Here is a 22,733-nt window from a genome sequence, read left to right on the forward strand (position 1 = left end):
ATAGAATATTAATTTTATTTCATTCAAACTAAACATTAACTTAACAAAGTTATATTATTTACTCGAAAAAAGTATATTCGATTTATAATAGAAACTAAATTTATAAAAATAATTAAACACAAAATATATAAAAAAATAATTTTAATATTTATAACGTTAAAAAGTATTTATATATAAAAAATTGTATTGTTCATTTTAAAACAAAAATTTGTAAAGAAAAATCAGGAAGAAACATTTAAAATGTTTTTCAAACTCAGTATAAATTTAAAAAATTAAGAAATTAGTTTTTTAGTTTTCTGATGAAGAAATATTGCTTTTAAATAGTGATTTTGAATTCCTTTTTTATGACCTAAGCTTGTTTTTTAAAAAAAAGAAAAAGAAAAAGAAAATTAGAATATTATTATGTAGTTGAACATCACCCAACTTTTCACGGCTAAACTAAGGAACGGTCCCCCCATTAATTGTTTTTTCCCCTCAATAAACGTATTAGTCAATGGAGGGATTAACCATCTCTATCGAATTGAAACTGTCATTATGCCCTCCAAGACAGCTGAAGATCAGTCCATATCCTCTCTCTTCAACTTTGGTGGCACCTTAGAAGACGACTATTGTTTTCACATATTCTTGGGAGTGATCCAATCCAATAACACTAACAGATGTACTTATTACTTTTTAAAATATATTTTATTTAAAAAAACATTAAAATAATATTTCTATTTTATTTTTTAAAATTTATTTTTCACATCTACGCACCTCAATCCAAACCTCAATCCAGTGGCGGCTGACCCTATTCGAAATAAAGATGTTCACAAATTATCAGTGTTCTAGATGAGTTTGATGTGATGGAGGCCCCCACAGATGTTAGGTAAAGGCCGGAGGGACCTACCGCAACTCAGAAGCTAAAAAGAAGACAGCCACCAGGAAAGCGGGTGGTGAAAAACACAGTAAAGACTAAACTGCTGCCTCGACAAATAACGCAGCACTTTTTCTCTGATCTGATAATTTCTTCAAACTGTTCAGTGTCTCTGCTCCTAAGAACTCAATCTCCATTTGCATCAACAAGAATTGTCTTCTTCCTGATAAAAGAAAACAACTGATACAACGGAAGCATGGCTTGAGATCAAATTTGGAACCTGAATAAATAATGGAGTTCATATCCCAAACAGGCTTAACGCACTTGGCCAACCCTCATCACCAACCTGATCGAAACCATTGATCAAGCAACCAATTGAAAGTTAAAACTAAACACCCCACCTCAAAACACAAATCAAAGAGAACTTCAGTAGTCATCTATCAGTAGGCTCCAGGACAGGACGATGACGAGACATCACAATCCAGAATGATTATTAAGGACCAAGTAACCTGTTGAAACTTGGGAAGAAGTGCAAACCTATTTCTGATATAGCTGATCTTAGCAATAGTGATTGGTGTCTATATTCACACTCTACCAGTATAAGCGCGCACTAAAGAGTGGTTATCCCGAGTGCAAAGCTACAGAGAATACCCGTGAGGTGGCCTCATCCTTCAGATGCGTTGAAAGATGTCTGAGAACTTGCTGACAAGAACAAGACAGAACTATCTCAAATCTCCCCACCTTCACTGGTGATGGATTTCATTTGCTCTGTTTGTCAACAGGCCTGACTGATCATGACACATGAAAAATGCCACTTGAGGGAGTGTATTCCAACTAGAACTTCCACAAGAAGGTCATTTTCCTAAGTGAAGTTAACAGATCAATTGTCCTCATAAAGAAAGAATGACTGAAAAAAATTATAAATGATTTATAGAAACCTCTACTCTTGATCCCCGAGAATAACAGCAGGGAGTTGTTTAAGATGAGTGGTCTCTGAAAAAGTCAGCACCATCTTCAACGTTATCAGTTATGATGTTTCCACTTTGAGCCATAAGTATCCTGTAAACTCGCTTTGAACAAATCTGACCCACTCTTCTTTCACCACCAATGAAACCCTCAGTGGTCAGATTCTCAAGCAGAAATTCCTTTTCGTGCACCTACATTTTCATAAAAGAGAAAAATGTACGGTTATTCTAATGCAGCTACCTCTAACAGCACAAAATAGAATTACACAATTTAAGGGCCATCTTCTAGACACTGGTGCACTGCAAGGATACAAATGAGAGTTGGGGAATATTCTGCCGTCCAACAGTGTCAAGAGCAGCATTTGGCTCTGCCTTTGGTTTACATTTGACAATGAAAAGGGGTTGTTGTTTCTTGTAAATTTTAAAAAATTATAAAGAGAATGGATGGAATGGAAAAACAAAAAAAAAGACCTGCAGAATTATTGAAACAAGCACCTTCTTTGTTTAAAGAATTCAACATCATGCCTGGAGCAGTGCGCATGAGTGTACTTGTCATCAAACTTTACTCCCAACACAACCACTGTAACTTCATTTGCATAATAGCCTCAAAATAAATGTCTATAAATTAATGATATTATGCAGCAATTGCTAGGTTGCTTTTCATTCATTGATACTCTTAATTTTGGATCATCCTTCAAAACATTTTCTAGTACTCGTCAGCTCATTTAATTTTTCCCTTAAAAGGATATGGAAGACAGTTGATTATAATGTTCCAGGACAAGGGGTCACAAAATCATATAATCGTTTCATCCTTGGGAAATTGTGCCTTTTCTATTTTCTTTTTATTTTTTATTGTTGACTCATCAGAAGGTTCATTATACCTTCAGCTATATAAAGGGTCAGCATCTCCCATCACATGAAACCTGCACACCCATTCTGAACCTCACATATTTCCATGTTATAATTTTCAAGATCTCCCCACTAGGTAATTGAAAACTTGACAGGCAAACATTTTGGTCCAGTCCTTTAATTTTCTTTAGTAAAAAGATTGGTGCTATTAAACTCCACAAGTTCTACTTAACAGTATATGTATAGTAAACAGACCTTCCAGACCAAAATGCATGCGCAAAAACAGAAATTTGCATATATAGGAATAGAGATTAACACCCCCTCCCTTGCTCTCTGAGTCTCTCCCCCTCCCTCTAGTGAAATTAATATGGCAATAAATAGCATCTTCTGACCAGTTAAAGAGCCCTGTTTCTTTTTATATAAAGGATATATTGTCACAATAGACAGCATGATGGTGGAAGTGTCAACTACATTGAATGAAATCCAAGCCCAAAATTAATCCAAAATGGACCATTTCAATTCACAGGGATGGTAGCAAAAAACCCATAGTAAAATATGTAGTATATAAACCATTAATGATATACATAAAGGGCAAAGCTTGAATGTCAACATTAATGCCAAAATTTTGGTGGCCTTTTCTTAGTACTTACTGATTTGTTAGGGTCCATGTATACACTCAAAAGAGACTTCATGGTAGGGTACTTCTTCCATATAGCAATAGCAAACCGTGGCTGCACCTTTGGAATAGCTACCAAAGCCTTTAACCTGAATGCAGATAGAAGAATCACAAACAACAGCAATTGCAACAGAGAAAATAAATGGAGGCAAATATAAAAGGAAAGCCAACATTCCAATATACTACTCAGCTAGATTTGAAACTAAAATTGATACTATATTCAGTTTCATATCTATGGATGAATTTACAAAGGAAACTTGATATATTTCAAGAACATTTTGTCGGTTTGACTCACTTTTATAGTATTACTGATTAATTGTTAACAAAACCATATCAAACTGAAAAGGAGAACCTAATAAAAATATTTCAATTTTGCTAGTTCTCTGCTCATTCCAGTTCTGCATCTTCTGTTTTTATGCATGATCTCAGTATTTTTCAGCATTGAAGTCTCTGGTGGAAGGTAAAGGGGGAAAAAAGGAAAGGAGGAGCATCATGGCGCTGTAATTTTGTCATGCATCAGCTCAAGTAATTATTTTCCAAACAATTTGAATTTAGATTCAAATATGCAAATCGCTTTTTCATGATAATAGGAAAACTGCAGCATGAAGATTGAAGAATATCAGCACATGCATATTTAAATAAACATCATGATTTTTTGTTACAGAAAGTGTTGAAAAATGCAAATGGGATGGCAAGTAGACTTGCCAAAAATGTACTAGAATAAAAACAATTGACAACTGGAGAAACAGAACTCAATAGTTTACATAAGCAATATTTTATAGATTTTAAGAGTTATACGATAATATGTACACAAGCAGGCTCGTCACTAATATAATTTGGAAAAAATATTACTCACCATGGACTCTTTTTTATTAAATTTCTGTCAATGAAGTCTTTAGGGATAAAGGACCCATTAGCATTTACGGATAGTTGTGTTAACTTCTTTCTGCAATTAAAAGTAAAACAGAAGAAAGAGTGAGAAAATTGAACAGCTAAACTATGAAAAAGAAAGCAGGATAGAGGAGTTGTGATTCAAAAAGAATAAAAAAATGTGTGATGGTGATTACAAGTTGAGCTGATTACATGACAACAGAAAAATAATTTTCAGCACCTAAATTGACAAGATGCCAAGCTGCGTGTCAAACCAAAGACATGATCAGCAAGCTCAGCTTCATCTGTGCACAGCCTATAATGTACCCTAACAAAATGTGTGGTTAACTTTGCTAGCACCTGCAGACAAGTTTGCGATTTATTAAACTTCATAATGCCTTCCAAACATCTATTATGAAAATACAGGAAGTGATTAGACTTGTATAAACTTTAAGCTTGTCTTCTGACCTCTTCAACAGATGGACATCTCCAACCATCATCATTTTCCTGCTGCTTGTACTGCTCCTTTCCCCTAATACATTGTCAACATCCAATTTAGAAAGCAATACAATACTACAACATTATCAAAAAATAAACAACATAAAGAATAGCAGAAAACACTAAAGTAGACAGTACAAGCTTCAGTACAATCACAGATTTCCATTTTGACACAGCAGCAGCAAACATTGCAGCATATTTATCAAGTAAACGAAAATGCTAGAGAAGATGGAAACTGCTACACAAATGAAGCAACTTTCTTTTTAGATGTAGCTGGCATTTATTAGAGAGTACAGCAACAGAACCTCAATCCCAAACTTATTTGGGATTGGCTACGTGGATCATAAACCAAATCTACTTCAATATCAATAGTTTTAGATCCTCTGATACCACTTCCATCCACATTATCTTAACTTCATCTTCCCCATGTCCTTCCTGTCAACTTATCACTTCTCCGAACCAAAGCTACATGTGGCCTATGCTGGACATGGCCAAACCATCTCAGTTGCCCTTCTTTCATTTGTTAGAGTGCGAGAAGAAAGTCGCATTGTTCCAGTAGCAAGGATCTCAGCTAACCCATAGAACCCACCAAATGGCGTCCAAGAGAGAGTAGTTCTTGTTATCCATTCACATTTTACCATAAACAAGGCCTTAGCCTGGCAAGGACATTAAGGCAAAGAGAACACTCTTACCTCCTTGAGTGGTCATCGCCAAAATTATATGCTGAGTGGAGAAACAGAGATGACAATCTGGAGATTAATTTTTGAGGCTGGGGATCAGTTAATAATCCAGACTCTGGTGAGGAGCACTTTGGGGTACTGATTACATGAAATGGGTTTTGCAGATTCTTGTATTTACCAACAGCTTCAAAGCAGAGTTCGAGAAGGCTCTCTCTCCAACTTACACTTTGGTAAAGATTGCTAAATCTGTTCAAATTACAAGGATCAGTTAAAGGCCAAGGATAACCAATACACGGTTTTTTGCTTAGAAAAATATGCCTTGGTCTGGATGGTGGGCTGAATTCACTTTATGAGGCTGCTATTCTTTAAAAGAAATTGAAGAATTGAAATGTTGAGGTCTTCATTGTCAGTTGTGGCTGAAAGAGCAGTGTGGCTGAAAGAGCAGTGTTCTGCTAAAAGGAGAACAATTAGATAAATTGGAAAGTGAATGATGGTGACTGCAATTCCCTTTGGAAGATAGGAGAAGGTTGAAATGGTCAGAAACCCGGACCTGATTTAAGAGGGGATTACCTAGTTGGCTAGATCATTAAGGAATTCGATTGGAGACATCACTAGAAAAATTATCAAGGATATGGATTGGCCTCATCTCTGAAAAGAGAGCTTGTGGAGAATCATTTTGCAATAGAATTGTCAGTGAAGTGCTAACTTGAGCTTGCTACATTGGTTCCCAAGTGGATTCTTCAGTTACAGTGGACTTAAGACCGACAAGTTTTGGTGCCAGGTGTTTATAAAGTCTTGGCTATGAGGATTCTCCAGGCTTGTGTTGACTGATGAGAGTTAGCATTACAAAAGCACTTTCATGGAGGACAGAGATTCTACAAGCATAATCAGGAGTTAATGAAGCGAAAAGGTGATGAGTCTAGAGATGACAAAGGGTATTGTTTCAATGTGGATTTAAGAAGGCCTATCCTATGACAGTGTAAATTGGGATTTTCTAGGAGTGGAGATATTTTAGAAGATAGATGAAGCAGATTATGAAATATGTTTAAATAGTGGTATTTACATTGATTGTCAATTAGGATAAAAAATAATATGGTGTGAAGGTTTTAGAGGGTCGCATCAAGGTGATTTGCTGTCTCCTTTACTTTTTCCCGTTGTGGATGATGTGTTCCAATAACATGATCAACAAGAATGTGTAGTGGAACCTGGTGAAGGGTCATAAGATGGTGTTGAGGATGGGATGGTGATTAGTGGAAGACACTATCTATTTCTTGGAGGATGATGATAGTCGCTTCTTCAATGTGCAATCTTTTCCACATATCTTCTACTGAAAATTTGGACCTGAATATGAACATGTTGAAAATGGCATAGCGTTCATAGTTATTGCGCCTAACATGATGCTGCCCTTTGCTTGGAAGAAAACCACGAGGTGAATCCATTTGGGACCAATAATCTGGAAGGTCTCCGAGAGGTTGGATGGTAGTTTTTCTCCCTTTGGAGATGGAAACTTAGCCAGATCTGACTATTTGAGGAGAAGTTGTCCCTGTCAGACCAAGGTGGCAAAGATACCCCCCACCACAAAATCCACCAGGACCCAAACTTATGTACTTGTACCTTATATTTTACCATATCAATTATTTAAAAAATTTACTAACTCACAGAAATATATTATTTAGTATCAAAATACAAAAACTACTGTATTTTGGACTTTCAATGCCCGCCCGGGGGGGGGGGGGGGGGGGGGGGGGGGTGTGGGGGGGTTGGGGATCTCACTTGCTTAAGGTGAGGGGAAGGTGCATATCATAATGATAAAAAGATTACTAAATAAGATGGAGAAATTTCTGAACAGAGTGCTACTTGAGTAGCACTACTACAGTATGATACCAGCAACAACAAGCCCTTAATAGCCATAATAGTGCTACTACTGTATGATACCACAAAACTTTATAATAACACTGCCATAACAGCCCTTTATTAAGCTTAATTCCTTTCCTGTATCATTGAGATTTGTGCTTCAATGCTTGATTATGTGGTTCTAGATAAGTACTCAGGCTTCTCAAGTAAAACAAAATTCACCATTTTATTAATGAAATCAATTTCCTGATATTCAAACACACATCTTTGAATTATGTCTCCAGTCAGATTTGCAAACTTAAATAGTTTTCATTCCTTTCTGATTCTGCAAATCAAGTGATTGCTCACCGCTTCAAATTTAAATTTAATCAATCTGAAGAACTCACGTTTTTGGAATGAGTTTTAATAAATTTGGATTCACAGTTCTCTACTTTTTTTATGACCTCATCTATTAAATCTTGATTTTCTAGGGTAAAAAACAACAAAAAAACAAGATGAACAATCCATGTCTCTTTGGCCAGCTATGATAAACATGACTATCCCTCCACATGCAAAACACAGAGACAACACAATCATAGAAGCAGAAACAAGGCATAAAATTTCACAGAAAGTAGACAAGCATCAAACATGGAAAGAACGAAGATGTTAAAAATTTACATTAATTAAACTTCACCAATTGCTCACCTTTTATTGACATAAGCCATCAGCCTAATTGTGAGATAGCAAATTGTATGAGAAGGATAACGGCTTCGAACTGAAGACACATGATCCAGGAGAGATTCACTCATAACAAGATTGCAGAACTCTTCTGCTTCATATACAAGGGCTACATATTGAATGTCAGTTCCTTCACGAGAAACCTGCATTAAATAATGAGGATTATATAGGTAATAATTTAACGATAGGAGAAGTGCATGCATAAAAACAATACAATTTTGAAAGAAACTGGCAAGGTATGTCGTTTGCAAATTTGTAATTAGCTTGTACTTTCAAAATCTACTGCACTAATTACCTGAGAAATATGTTCTGGAGCACTCATGGTCCACAGAATAGATCTTTCAATTGGATTTGATGTTACGCGATATGTAAGGCCCTTCTCAGCAAACCTGGTAAGCAGAGGTCCTATACTAATAAAGTAGATAATTCAGAAAACTATATATTAGCATAAGGAATCTACTGAAGTATAAAAGAAGAAATATATTGAACAAGAAAAAAATAATCCTTACCTCCCACTGAGCCATGCTCAATTACTCTAGTGTCAAATTCAGCAACAATAGAATTTAGAGCAAACTTCCCTTTTTCCCACTTTTGCATTTCTTTCTCCATTTTTTTCAACTCTGCTGCTTGAGCCTTTAGAGCTGCTTTCTGCAACTTCTCTTGCTGCTCAGCAGATTTTGATTAGATAATTTTAATTTATAAACTCATATACTATATAAGTTGAGTAACATTACTAAAATTATTACTTCTTTCTTTAGCTTCTTTTCTTCCATTAAACGAATTCTTTCATCCTTTTTTGTATTCTTCGTTCCCACTGCTTCATCTGCACTATTTTCCCTGGCAGAGTTAACTTTAGTTTTCCTTTTCTCTTTCAAGGTGCAAGCCATCTGCTCCATGCTAAAATTTTCTTTCTCAGGACAATCGCCTATCTGGTTCAATTTCAATAATTAAGCTAATGTGAATCAGAAAATTGAGACACATATTCAACTAGATTTAAAAAAAAAAAAACAAGTTGATTAGAATAGTGTATCCTAAAGTGGAAAAGCTCATATGCTCACAGCAGAAATCACTACTAGCTTTTTAACACGAACAGAGTTTTGGCTTTAATTATTTTGAACTTAATAAACTTCTCACAAAAAGCTTCGAAAAATCCATTTTAATTAACTTGATAAATCAAAACAGAATTAACAAGCAACATAACTTCAATTTACAGATACTTTTAAGAAAAGAGAAAAATGAAGTTAAGACTTCAAAAACAGAAAATACAAATTGATCTTATCATCAAGATTTTCTAGTATGACATCAATTTCATATAAATCGTAAGAAAACAATCCCACTCAATCTTCAAGTTCGACCTTAAATAAACTACAAACAAAAACGCAATATGTTATTGTTATTAAGGGATTACCTGATAGATATCATCTTGTGAGAGACTCGGTTGCGAAGAACTGACCCCAGACATTTGATTTACATTAGCATCCACTGATAAACCAAATATCTTCGGTTAGCATCCGTAAATTTTACCTAAACATCGAAGAGATTTTTAATAGCATGGTCCACTAAATCAACATTGATTTTACCAAGCCAATCGACTGAGTCAAAGTTGGTAGAAGTACTCCATCTTCTTCTCTCCTGCACTTCATCATAACCCGCATCCATAGTCGTCTTCTCCTTCCAGTTTTTCGCACTATCCGGCTCATCATTTTCGGATTCCAAACAGATCAATCCAGCATTTCCTTTCACACAAGAACAAAACCCTAATTAATTGCAAATAAAAACGACATTTCAATGGATAACTTGGGAACCCTAACTAACCAGAGAGGGTTTCATAATCAAAATCGGGAACCCTAATATGGGGGAAAGTGCATTTGACGATGGAGACATCGGACAATGGAGTTTCGGGAACGAAAGAGGGAGATTTGTGTGGGGTCGGGTCATCGACGTCGAGGACTAGAATGGTCGGATCGGGTAGGGTTCGGGGTTTTTTAGGGAGAGATGGGAGTGGCGTTTTTTGGTTTTCTTCTTCTTCATCGGAGAGGATTATCGGATTCCACATTCAACACGAGAGAGAGAGAGAGAGAGACTGTTACTGGTTTGGTTAGTGTCTTCGAATAAGCGCGGGATACAAGAAAACAGTTTTGATACTGTAATATTATTATTTTCTGATTTTATATTTAGGGGTTAGTTTTTTTTTATTATTGTTAAAATTTAAGATTATATTTGATAGTATGCTAATGGTTGATTTTCAAATAATTTTTTATATTAAAATGTATATTAGTGATATTTTTTTATTTTTTAAAAATTATTTTTAATATTAATACATTAAAACGATCCAAAACTTACAAATCATATTAAATTTTAATAAAAAAAATTAAATTTTTAAAAATACGATTTGCACGTGTTTCCAAACAGTTTCTAATATTAATTAAAAAAACAATAAAATACTTCACTTTTCCTGTAAATAGTATTGCATAAATTTCCTTTCTTGGTTCCTCAAATTTTATACTTATTTCAATGTGATTATTCAAGTTTAGTTTCTTTTAATTTGGTCCTCCAAAGTTTTGTTATTGCCTCTACAAGATTTTTTTCATTTGGATTGCATATTATTGCATGCATGAGTCGTAAAAAATTGTTTCAGGGTTAAAGAATAAGTCATTTTTTACAAGAGAAAATTCTTAATAATGTAAAAAAAAAAATTAAAATAACAATGACAAAATTAACATTCTTTTTCATGTGTTATTGTTTAAGTGGCTTGTGAATATTTTATTTTACTTTTTAGTCCTTAAATTTTAAGAAAAAAAAATAAAGTAGCCAAAAAAAAAATTTAAAAAATAAAGTTATCAAATGTCTAAATTCTTGTCACCAATAACTTTAATTTTTGTACCATAAAATTTAGTTTTGAGAAAGAAACTTAATAGAAATGGTTTATATTTTTAGTGATACCGGAGAAAATATATTAAAATAGATAGGAGTTATGAAATTTTTAAATGATTTAATTTTAAATTTTTAAAGTGATTAAAATATGTTTTGTTGTTAGAAATAGGGTTATAAAGATTTATAAAATGTTTTATATATATATATATATATATATTTTTGATGAAAAATAATAGGAATTTAGATTTTTTTGCTTAAAAACTTGAATCCCAATTTTTTAATTATCAAATTCAAATGATACCGGACGTCTACGTTTTTTTAAACAAAATTGAGGGAAATAAAAACCTGGCGGAGAGTTTGAGTTTACACTTTACAGGCCCAAGCTCGTCTGATTTTTCACATGGAGCAGGCACGTGTTTGCAATTTTTTCATATATTTTTTTTTTCTGGTTGATGTGGCAGTTTCTCCATCATAATTTTTCTCATTCTTCTTGGAAAATCGTAGCATCGCTATCATTTTTTTCAAATCTTTCTCTTTTATTTTTTTAAACAAATAGACAATAAAAAAATATTTAAAGCCAGTTTATTTTTATGTTTTAAAAATATTTAAAAAAAAATAAAATTTTTTATTTTTTTGTTTTAAACTAATACTTTTATATGTTTTCAAATTATTTTAATGTACTGATATTAAAAATAATTTATGAATGATCATCCATTTTCTATATAACGATCATCTTCAGGTGAATCTCGATACATCCATGAATGATCATTCATTACTTATGTCAAACCTATATAGAATATTGATGATAACATGTATTAATTAATTACCTAAACTAAATAAATAATAAAACATTGGTTTAACTCAGATTTATTCAAATTATTTTAATAGTACAATTAATTCATTATCAATTTTCTATATAAATTTAAACTTTTATACATTGACAAAAAAAAAATTAACTCAACAATAAAATTAAAAAAAATATAAATCGGACTCGTAAAAAAACCATTATTTATTTCATCACAAATTCAAATTAAATTTCATCAACTTACAAACAGATACAATTTTATAAAATCTTAAACAAATCCTAACATGTACAAATCATATATTCATATAACAAAATTATATGTTAAAAAGTCATAAAACAAGTAAACACCTACACAAAATACATATGCTATAAAAATATGCAATAAAAATTAACATTTTCAAATTAAATTCAAATAAAAAAGGGGTAATTTTGTTTATTTGAAGTGAGGAATCCTTAATAAAAATCTGTCTGTAAAAATGACACATTATCATACTTCATAGTTTCTGTTTTTTTTTTATTCCTTCTTTTTCATTGTAATTCCTTTAATATATATATAAAATGAGTATTTTCGTTAATGTTTACCGATGAATACTAGAAGGCATATTCAATTAAAAAAATTAACTATAATCTATCAACAAAAACATTCTATCGATATGTCTATTTATATTTATCAATTTTTGTCAATGCGGCGGACCCTCACAAAGCCTTCCATCTCTTGAATGGTTGAACATTGTTTTGGCTCGAGTAATAAAAACAAACACCGTATTTTCTACTCGTTGATACTGCTTGGAAGTTGTTTCCAGTTCTTCCACCCTCCCGCTAAATCTAAACTGGTCTACAGAGACTAATAGCCGACTTTGACCGGAGGAGATTTCAATGCTCTGGCCATGGTTTGCTAGGCCATCCTAACTTTGTCCACATCAAGGTAGTGTTGATGAGCAACACATTCATGTGATCTTGCTCCCTTGTACCTCTCAGACTGTCCCCAATAGCACAAGAAAATAATAACTACAATAATCTTGAAAATGACCTAAAACTACAACCCAACAAGAGCCGAGCACAGCCACCATTATTGTGATCTTTACTCGCACCCTTCCTCGAGTCCAAGAACCATAAAGGACCCAGATGAGTCCAAAAGGCAAAGCAATTGATACCCAGACGCATCAACGCTGCTCTCTCCCAATCCACCCTGCATGGCACGTGATGGACCATCGAATGGACTCCAACAACCCGGCTCATGCCAGACCATGACATTCTCAGCACCAGTTACCTAGCTTCACAGAGAATCACTTTCAAGCCTAATCCTGGGCTCTTCTCGCGTCTAATCATGATAGACAGGTGCATCGTACTCATTTATTTATTAGAAAATAATTGAAATTATTTCTTAAAATTTGATCTCACGTATAAGTTATTGAATTAAATTGATTCTTTAATATAATATTAGAGTTTTAATAATCAAATTGTTATAAATTCAAATATTATAATTTTTATTTATATAATAAAAATTAAATATAAAATAGTATGAACATGTGCAAGTTTTAAGTCCAAATATCTTTTACTTGAAGGAATGTATTAAAGAATAATATAAATCATATCTTCATATATATAATCTAATAATTTAAATTATTAAATGAAATTAATTCTTTGATTGCGATATTTATGGCTCTACGTGGATGTTATATCGAAAAAGAGGGTGTGGAGCTCGCTGCAGGCCATGGAGAGTGGTCACAAACTTCCCACCTAGTTTTATATCTCGAGGCTGGCCATGGCTATGGGTTACAGGAAGCTCCCATTATCAATTATATTGTCTGTAAGGTAAACCAACTTGTTGATCGAAGCATGATTTGTGAACAGAGATTGCCGTCGTCAGTGGTCACTAAGTCAACAAATTTAAAGAAATTTTAGATACAAACAACCATTTTATAATCGAAGCTCGGCTCCATTCAGCTCCAACACTCATTTTCAATATCGATCGAAGTAAAATAGGTCTTGGAATATGAGATTAATACAAATTTAGTCGAAGTTAATGGACAATTAATGTTAAACTAACTTCATTAATGATCAAGCTTGACAAGAAAGTGTGACACGTGCTCTATTTTGAGCTGATAGTTTGGTTTTAAGAGAGATTTCTAACAAAAATAATTAAAGGTATGGATTAGCTTTATTATCCTCACTGAGTTTACCATGAATTAGTCATCCAAATTCCAACAACAGAAATTGGATTATTGAGTTAGCAATTTTCTAATGGCATCCTTCCTTGCTTTTTTTTAGGGTGTTTGGAGGGTTTTTTTTTTCGGCTGGAGTTTTTTTAAAAAATCTTTTTTGCTTCAAATTCAACTATTTTTTGGTGTTTTTATTTTTTTAATGTGTTGATATTAAAAATAAATTTTAAAAAATAATATATATATATATATATATATATATATATATATATATTTGTTAATGAAGAAAGCAGCTTCTCCTATTAGTGATAAAAAAGCCCAACCTCCCCTGTTCCCATCCATTTAGTGGGCCAGATTCACTTCAGTAGATTGGATGGTTCTAATTGTTAGGTTTCTGTCTTCTGATAAGTATTCAAGGGCCCCAACTCTCTGTGAGCAGTGAAAAATGGGTTGTAGATACCAGTTTATTTTATAAAAAAAATATTTTCTTGAAAATTAATTTTTTTTTTATTTTCAGATGAAAGACATTATTTTCTAAAAGTTATGAAATATTAAAAAAAATATCTTGTTATTTCTTGATTATATTAGATTTGATCCTTGATCTTTTGATTGCTGTATGTTTTTTTTTCTTCAATTTCATTTTTTAGAATCTGACTCAATTTGATTTTTATATCAATTTTGATTTTTATTTTTTTATTAATATTTATTTTCTCTTATCCTTTTATTAATTATTTTTTTTATCTATTAGATTATATTCTCATTCTTTTTATTTCTATTTATTTTATTTGAAATAATTTATGAAATTAAATTATTTTTTTTAATTTTATCATTTTTCAATTTTTTTATATATTAGATTTGGTTTCTATTCGTTTGATTACTATTTGTTTTATTTGAAATAATTTATAAAATTAGATTATTTTTTTTCAATTTCAACCTCCTTCAATTGTTTTATGTGTTAGATTTAGTCCCTATTCTTTCAATAAACTTGAAAAAAAATTAAATTATTAATACATTATTTTTCAATTTATTTTTTATAATATAGTAAAAAACTGAAAAGTATATTTCAATTTATTTTTTATTACACTAGTAAACATAAAAAACTAATTTTACCGAGCTAAGTCAACTTTTAGATTTTTTTTAATCATTGTTTAAACAATATTATTTTTCTTAAAAAAATAAAAATATATTTAAAATAATACCATTTAAATATTTTTAATAAAAACAATTTAATTTTGAGATAATCTCTGTAAATTCTTGATATGAACTTTGGATTAGATCAGAATTTTAGCCATATCTGATAACTACGAGGAGGGAGGGGCGTGGCTGTAGAAGCCCTCACCTTGTCATGACATCCTACTTTGCTGGTAGGAAATGGAAGTTAATTACAACTGAGACATTAGTTTTCATTTCTAAATTCTCAATTGTAAATGGAAATCTTAAAATCACTGTAAAATGACGACAAAGGAATACGTACGATTTAACTCTTAATTAATGCAAAATATCACCAAGGTCCAAGCTGTTGAAAGATATTATGGCATTTTGGTAGTATATACTAGCATCGGTGTCCATGATTTGTCGTGGAGCTGTATTTTTTTTTTTTGCCACATTCACGGTAATAATCACGTAATTGAAATAATATGATAAAAAAATAAAAAGAATTTTAAAATTTTTTTATATAAAAAATATATGTTTATTTTTTAAATATGTGACTCGAGTTATTAGATCTAAAACATCTAATCTGAAAAAATATAAAATCGAATTCATGATCACTTATATATGGAATGAAGAAGTTGAAAAAAAAATTTAATTATACAAAATGATTTTAAAAAATAGCAATTAAAAGAATGATCATTAAAATAAAAATAAAAAATAAATTTTATATTTAACTGAAGGGTGAAATTGAAACAAGAAAAATCAATTTAGTAAAATGATAAATTTTTTTAAAAAGGAACAAGACTTAAAACTGATATAAAAAATAGAAAAAAAATATTGTAATTAAAGGGTGAAATTGAAAGGAATTCTAATTTTTATAAAAAAATCAAGAAATAAATTAGAAATCAAAATAATAAGAATCAAATTGAAAAATATAATATTTTAATTAATTTAAATTGAATGATGAGACTGAAAACTAATAAAAATTTTATAAAATGATACATATCCAAAGAATTAAAATGAAATTAGAAACATTATAAAAAAAAATTGAAGATTTTAATAAAACTCTAATCTCTTAATTGCCTCCTTCCATTTACAAAGCATTGGTGAACTTAAATTAGGGGTGAGAAAAAAATTAAAAAACCGATCAAACCAAAAAAAACAAACCATGAAAAAAACTCGATTAAACCGATTAGAATTTTGAAAAAACTGACTAGTTCAGTTTTATAAGTCTGAAACTGAAAAAACCGAACTGAACCCAAACCGAAAAAAACCTAAAAAAACAGAGCCAAACTAAAAAAACCGAGCCAAATCGAAAAAACCAAGTCAAACTGCAAAAATTGAGCCTAACTGGTGTGAACCGATTTTTTTCCCAAAATAATTGAACCGAAACCGGTTGGTTTGAATCGTTTTTGGTTCGGTTTTGTTTTTTAAAAAACCAGTTTTTGTTATTTTTTTGATAAAAACCGAACCGAAAAAAACCAAAATAATCTATTAAAAAATCACAAAAAATTCTCGGTTTGGTTTGGTTTCGGTTTCTAAAGTCTGAAACCAATTGAACGAAACGAACCGAACCGGTTCAACCAGCCAACACTTAAAAAAAAGCAAGTATAAATACAATGTTTTCTAACCCTAGAGTAACATTCGACCATCAGCCGCCCCCCTCCCTTCTCTACATCTCTCTCCCTTTACTCTCACTTTGCTCTCTATTTTGATTTTTCTCCTCTCCTTTTACTCTCTGCTCTGCTTTGATTTTCCTCCCCTCTCTTATGGATTTGGTTTCTTTGGGTTTTCTTCGGATCTTAGTTCTCCTGTTGAGTCTGTGGTTAGCTCTACTGAGGCAGAGAATGATGAAGAAGATTACATGACCGGGTTAACTCGTCAAATGACTCACTCCACCCTTGAAGATGTTTTCAAGAGAAATGACCTCTCTTGCGGCACCGAAAAAACTAAGATATTGCTTCCTTTATGTTTCTTTTTAAAGTAGGACAACTTGCTGGTTTTTGTGATTATGTTTTTCGGGGCTAATGTTTGGGTCTTGGGGTTTTTGCCTAATTTACAGGGTTGGGTTTTGTTTGGATTGCCTCAATCAACGCTATGTACAGTTAGACGCAGGTGCGGTTGTAGACAAAGGTCTAGCCATGGAAGCCCGAATGGATCTTCACCTCCAACAACTTGGGATCTGTTGTACGCAGCTGCAGGAGAAGTAGAAAGGACCATTGGGTTTGAACTGGTTTGGAAGGGAAAAAAACCGAACCGAACCAAACCGAAATTAATAGGTTTGAACGGATTTTCGGTTCGGTTCAAAAAATAAAAAAAAAATTCGGTTTAATCATTTATTTTAGTTCAAAACCGGACCGAACCGGAAATGCTCAGCTCTACCTAACTTAAATACAGTAATATTATTTAGCTTAAAAGAACATCTTTTTTACGAAAAAGAAATGGAAAGTCAAGTAATCCATTAATGCAATATTATCATTATATATATAATAATTTAAAGAGCTAGGCTCCACTGCGATGCAGCTAAAAAAATCGAAAAAGTGGAATGCAAAAGGACTATTCTCCATTATGAATAATGTCCACCACTCGTAATTAGATCTCCTGATGAACCGACAAAAAAAAAAAAAAAACAGAAAAGAAACACTAACTTCTCCAATACGTGTTTGTCTGCTAACTAAAATAATACACATTAGGTAATGTTTTAATGCGCTGTGTAATGCAATATGATTTGGATGTGAAGTTATTTTGTAATTAATTTTAGGTTGTTTTTTAAAATATTTTTAATATTATCACATCAAAACAATTTAAAAATATTAAAAAAATAATTTAAATAAAATAAAAAATATAATTTTTTTCAAAAATATTTTTAAAATATAGTATAGTAAGAATTAGAGAATTAAACATAGTAAAAATTAATTCGCAGATCAAGTAGTAATTTGGAAGATTAGACATGCTTGGTGTATGAGTGCAAGTAGGGTTCCCTGAAGCAGATAGTCCAGAGTGTATTTCACGTGATTTTCTTGTACAAACATAGCTGATCAGCTCATCTAGAAATGATGATAGCCTCCATCAATGTCGGTTTTTCTCCCTCCACTGATTAATGCATGGTTTCTCGAAGAAGAAGAATCCAAATCTCTGTTGAATCAATCAGATCGATGAACAAGAGTAATTAAATCTCTAGGCGTTTTTTTAACACTGTCATGTTAGCTAACTTTTATGCGCTGATTTCATTTGCCACTTGAGGGGAAATTTCCTTGTGATTTGGTAATGCAGCTAGCGTCTGCTTTTCGGTATACAAGAACTAGGGCCCAGAAATCTGTCATGCTTGAAGCTGTTCCCTGATCCCTAAACTGTAATAAATTCAATTCACCTCTACACCATGATTTGCTGCCTCCCTCTCTATTATAAGCTTGCCAACAAATGAATAATACAAGGAAATAAAATAAGACAAATGCAATTATTGCCATTTGGGCCTAGATGATTTGCGCCATTATTAATTAAAAATCAACATAAAGTGATACACAGCTTCTGTTCTCTTTTTTTTATAATGAATTTGATAGTATGAAACAATTAATTAAATTCTATGACGTTGGCTATCTTATCATGCTTTTCAGCTACATTTAACAATCACTACCTTGCAAGGTTTCCAGTATCTTGAGCAGAAATTTCAAGAATGATCCTAGGCTCTAGCAGATTCTTGTGGCACAGCACCTCACAGCTAAAACAAGTCTCCTTGCGCGGAATCATACCCTTCTTTCCCAGCAAACAATCAAATGGGATTTTCAAGACGAATATTTCATCTCTTGAAGTGTGATTGGAAACAGCCTTTGCTGAATGTGTTTTATCTCGATTTGACAAAAAAAGGAGAGAAAGATATGAAAGAAATCCCACTTATTATAGCAAAGGGCCTTGAACATCTACGTATATTAATTTGCATGAAATTAAATAAGTTAATCCGAAGTAAAACAATCAAGAAATTAAGAGAGAAAAGATAGAAGGTACCTAACACACAGGCATTAAAAGTGACCCCCGTCAACTGGTACATTTCTAGCTTTCAACAGGAGGCCGGTCTTGTCTATGCTAGCATTTTCATGCAGAGACAGCAGGGAGACATTGATTTTGACACTTACAAGACCACATTTGCTCACGTAGAATTACTACAAAAAATTAGGTCACAGTCGACTGCAACACATGTCCAAGCATGTAGGCATCAAAGTACCAATCCACTTCTATATAAGAGATGATCAGTTTGAAGAGGCAACACAAAGAAAACAAGATATTGACATAAACCAAAAAGAAGTCCTAAGATGGCAAAGATTTCACGCAATCATCTTGTTCTTGTAGCCTTTTTCCTTCTTTGCTTTGTTTCCACTTGTGCTAGAGGTAAACTAATTTCCATGTCTGACAATCGATCTTTATACAACTAGAGTTGAAGTTTCGATATTGTAGATTAACTATTCCTTAATTGATTCCTCTTCTCCTATATTTCTAGCAGCAAGGACTTTGCGAGAGGCTAGCAACCACGGAGCAGAGAAAAAGGACCAAAATGATATGTTTCCATCAAAAGAAAATGGTTTACCAGACGTGGAGGAATTGGTTGGGATGGACTACACTCCAGCGAGAAAGAAGCCTCCAATCCACAACTAAAAAAATGGAAATTTCTGGTTGAGCTTCGACAAGAGTCTTGTCTATACGAGTACTCATCATACACTTCTACTATGGTTTTGAGCTAGCTAGCACATACAGTTCAATATATAGGATCGAGGGACAATTATTGCAGTGTGTGTGTGTGTATTAGGACATGGTTATTTAGGAGTGTTACTTGCAAAGAATATTGCACTAGGAGGGGTTTAATTAGTCTATGGAAATTTGTTTTTTGTAAATTAGGTTATAAATCATGGCTTAAAGAGAACTAACAGTAACTTGAGATACAGAAGTATCAATCATGCTTGTAATACCTTGGATATGAAATCCAAGCACACTTTTATTTTTTCTCCCTTTTTGTGTGTCTTTGGAGGGCTTAATTCTTTGGTTTGAGCTACTCCTAGATAGATTCTTGAGAATTGCTCTGCGTTTTTGTTTTTTCTTGGATGATAATGTGGTTGCACTTGCTGCTTGCCAGGGGTATGTGCTATTTAGTGACATCCCAGGTAGGGATTTTGACGGGATCAATCTTCAATACATTGCTAGACTGAAATCAAGTCACGTTCTCAGATTCAATGGTGAGGCTGAGGTGCAACAAATTAATGCATTGAAATATAATTAAATCTATCTTTTAACCTGTAAAGATATAAAAACCGATGGAATTAGAGACTCCAGGCGAAGCCACCTTAGATTCCGAACAGACTGCATATAAAACTCATGTTAATTTGCTATTTTCTTTGAATTGAAAGTGTATGTTCTTCTTTACCTTTTCTTTTTCTTTCTTTTTTGTTTAAAACTCGAGTGTTTAAAATACAAGGGAGAACACTAATGCTTATCAAACTATAGCCATGCATGTTCATTCCTTAAATTCTATGTTCATCGTATTTTGATCAGTCACATTGCTTTCGTCTACAGGAATACAAAAGTTTCTCTATAAAATCATATATTTTTTAACAATTTAGGTTATCTTCTACAGAAATAATGATGATGATGAAGAACATCCCGCATTACATACATATGGACACTTAATCCTCACACAAATGCTACAAGATTGATTCCCAAATACAACACCTTTTCTCTGTCACAACCTTTGCAGTCAAATTAATCACCCGGCTGGCGATTAAGATCACTCAAGAGTGTTTGTTCCATCAATGGATTACAATAGCAAGTGAATGGAGTACAATAGCAAGTGACTTTGACAATGAAGCTATGACATTGGCGTATTTTTGTTTTGTTCCCATTACAATATGGATAGATTAATAACTAATTAAATTCCTTAAATCCGTGGTGTCTGTGCTGCTTTTTCACAATGGGCCTGGAATTGTTAAACGCATGCCGCACCTCCTTTTTTTCTTTTATTAGGGCTCAAAACTCTGGATTATCTGAGAAAAAAAACCTACCAAAAACTCTATCACACTTGTCAATTATCTTGTCAAAAAATTCGGATTCACGTCTGAAGATTGTGATATATATGCTATATATCGACAAAATTAATTGATTAAAATGACAACTTTGAAAATGCATTTTGTTATCGATCGCCTTGTCGGTAGATGGTGATGAATGCACTGATTCCCTTTTGAATTTAATGCAGAGGATTTTAATTTAAGGAAAATTATTTGTTTTATTAGTCATCTTTATTTCTATTTAGTTTATGAAAATATTTTTTTTAGTTTTGTTTTTGTTTTTTCCATGTTTAATTTAGAAGATCAAATATTCTTTTTAATGATTTTTTTTCTAGTTAATTTAAGAATTAATTTATTCTTATTCAGTTTAGACATAAGATTAATATAAATAATGTTTTTTAGAATGTCTAATTAATTCAACAAACTACTAAAAAATGTATTTATAGTTTAGTTTTTATTTCAAAAAACTACTTGAAAAGAAAATATTTCATAGTTTAGTTTTTATTTCAAAATTAAGGCTATTTAAAAAAATATTTGATAATAAAATTTTAAATTAAAGTTTTCATGTGGTAGCTTTATTTGAAAGAGTTTTGTGTTACTTGTGCTTTAGTCTTTCTTATATGATTTTTATTTATTCATTGGTATAGATAACTAAATTAAATAGAAAAAAAAAGATATCAAGAATTATTTTCTTAAATTAAATAAGAATAAAAAATAATTAAAAAACAAATACTTTTCCTTATAAATATTATGAATAAAAGTACAACTTTAAAAATGCATTTTGTTATCAAATGTGAACAGTGATGGAGGCAGCGGGGGCTGACAGGAGCCCCAGCCCCTGCAAGAAATTTTTTTTCCAACCCCTCCCTTGAAATTTTAACCCTTTTTAAAATAATTTTTTTAATTTGGCCCCTCTTGATTTTATTTTTCTTACTCTGTCCCTGGATGTGGATGTATATTATTATCATTTTCACTATAAAATATATAATTTTATCGTGAACTTTTCTATATATTCTTTAAATTCTACGATTTGTGGTAGAGACTAAACTTGTCGTTATGTTTTACACACAAACAAATAATTTTCCTTATATATATTATGAATAAAAATACAACTTTAAAAATGCATTTTGTTATCAGTAGATGTGGATGGATATGGTCCTCATTTTCACAATAAAATATATGGTGTTTTAGTAACTCTTGTATCCCTTAAATTCTATGTTCATCCCATTAAATTCACTTAAAAAGGGTAAGAAGTGAGAAAGTTATGTTTTTCGCTATTCTAGCAACCAAAATGATCAAGTTTGATGTTTCATTTGTTAAGAAAAGTTCAATGATAATGATTTTAAAATTTCTTATTGCTTGAAAAAGTATATCAAACTCGAGAGATTTTTTTTTAAAAATTTGATATTGTGTTTTTGAAATGATTTAGAGGCGTTAATTTTGAGTTGAAAGATTGATTTATTGAGGTATCTAGTGTGTTTTTGTATGAAAATGGGTTGAGAAATTAATTTTAAAAAACCCTCCTGATTTTCTAACCATCATTGCAACGGACAACTTGTTGTATACTTAGTTTTTTAAAAAAATAAATAAATTAAAGAGCAGATGACCTAAGGTTATGATTAAAAAAAAGCCCGTGCACGTGGCCGCTAAGGCTTTTTAGCGTTACATCGCGTCCTCAAAAAAATTTAAATTTTTTTTTCAAAAAATTAAATTTTTTTGTATGTTTTGGAT

At 32.0% G+C, this 22,733-nt stretch overlaps 1 protein-coding gene and 1 long non-coding RNA gene across 2 annotated transcripts; one reads left to right on the plus strand and one right to left on the minus strand.

The window, feature by feature from the left end:
* Positions 1 to 1,114: 1,114 nt before the first annotated feature.
* Positions 1,115 to 10,090, minus strand: LOC133672348 (crossover junction endonuclease EME1B). The gene is made up of 12 exons (XM_062092734.1): positions 9,778 to 10,090; positions 9,543 to 9,698; positions 9,371 to 9,444; positions 8,709 to 8,891; positions 8,472 to 8,625; positions 8,258 to 8,367; positions 7,930 to 8,105; positions 4,682 to 4,745; positions 4,455 to 4,573; positions 4,200 to 4,289; positions 3,318 to 3,432; positions 1,115 to 2,010 (listed from the first exon to the last, which is right to left on the minus strand). Exons 1-12 carry the CDS (start codon positions 10,016 to 10,018, stop codon positions 1,831 to 1,833), a joined length of 1,662 nt encoding a protein of 553 aa, XP_061948718.1. The 5' UTR covers positions 10,019 to 10,090; the 3' UTR covers positions 1,115 to 1,830.
* Positions 10,091 to 19,220: 9,130 nt separating this feature from the next.
* LOC133672253 (uncharacterized) lies at positions 19,221 to 19,952 on the plus strand. Its single transcript, XR_009834825.1, has 2 exons — positions 19,221 to 19,338; positions 19,451 to 19,952. It is a non-coding gene; the product is annotated as an uncharacterized LOC133672253 (long non-coding RNA).
* Positions 19,953 to 22,733: the final 2,781 nt, after the last annotated feature.

Source organism: Populus nigra, chromosome 14 (assembly GCF_951802175.1).
Source record: "Populus nigra chromosome 14, ddPopNigr1.1, whole genome shotgun sequence".
In the NCBI taxonomy this organism is placed as follows: Eukaryota; Viridiplantae; Streptophyta; class Magnoliopsida; order Malpighiales; family Salicaceae; genus Populus; species Populus nigra.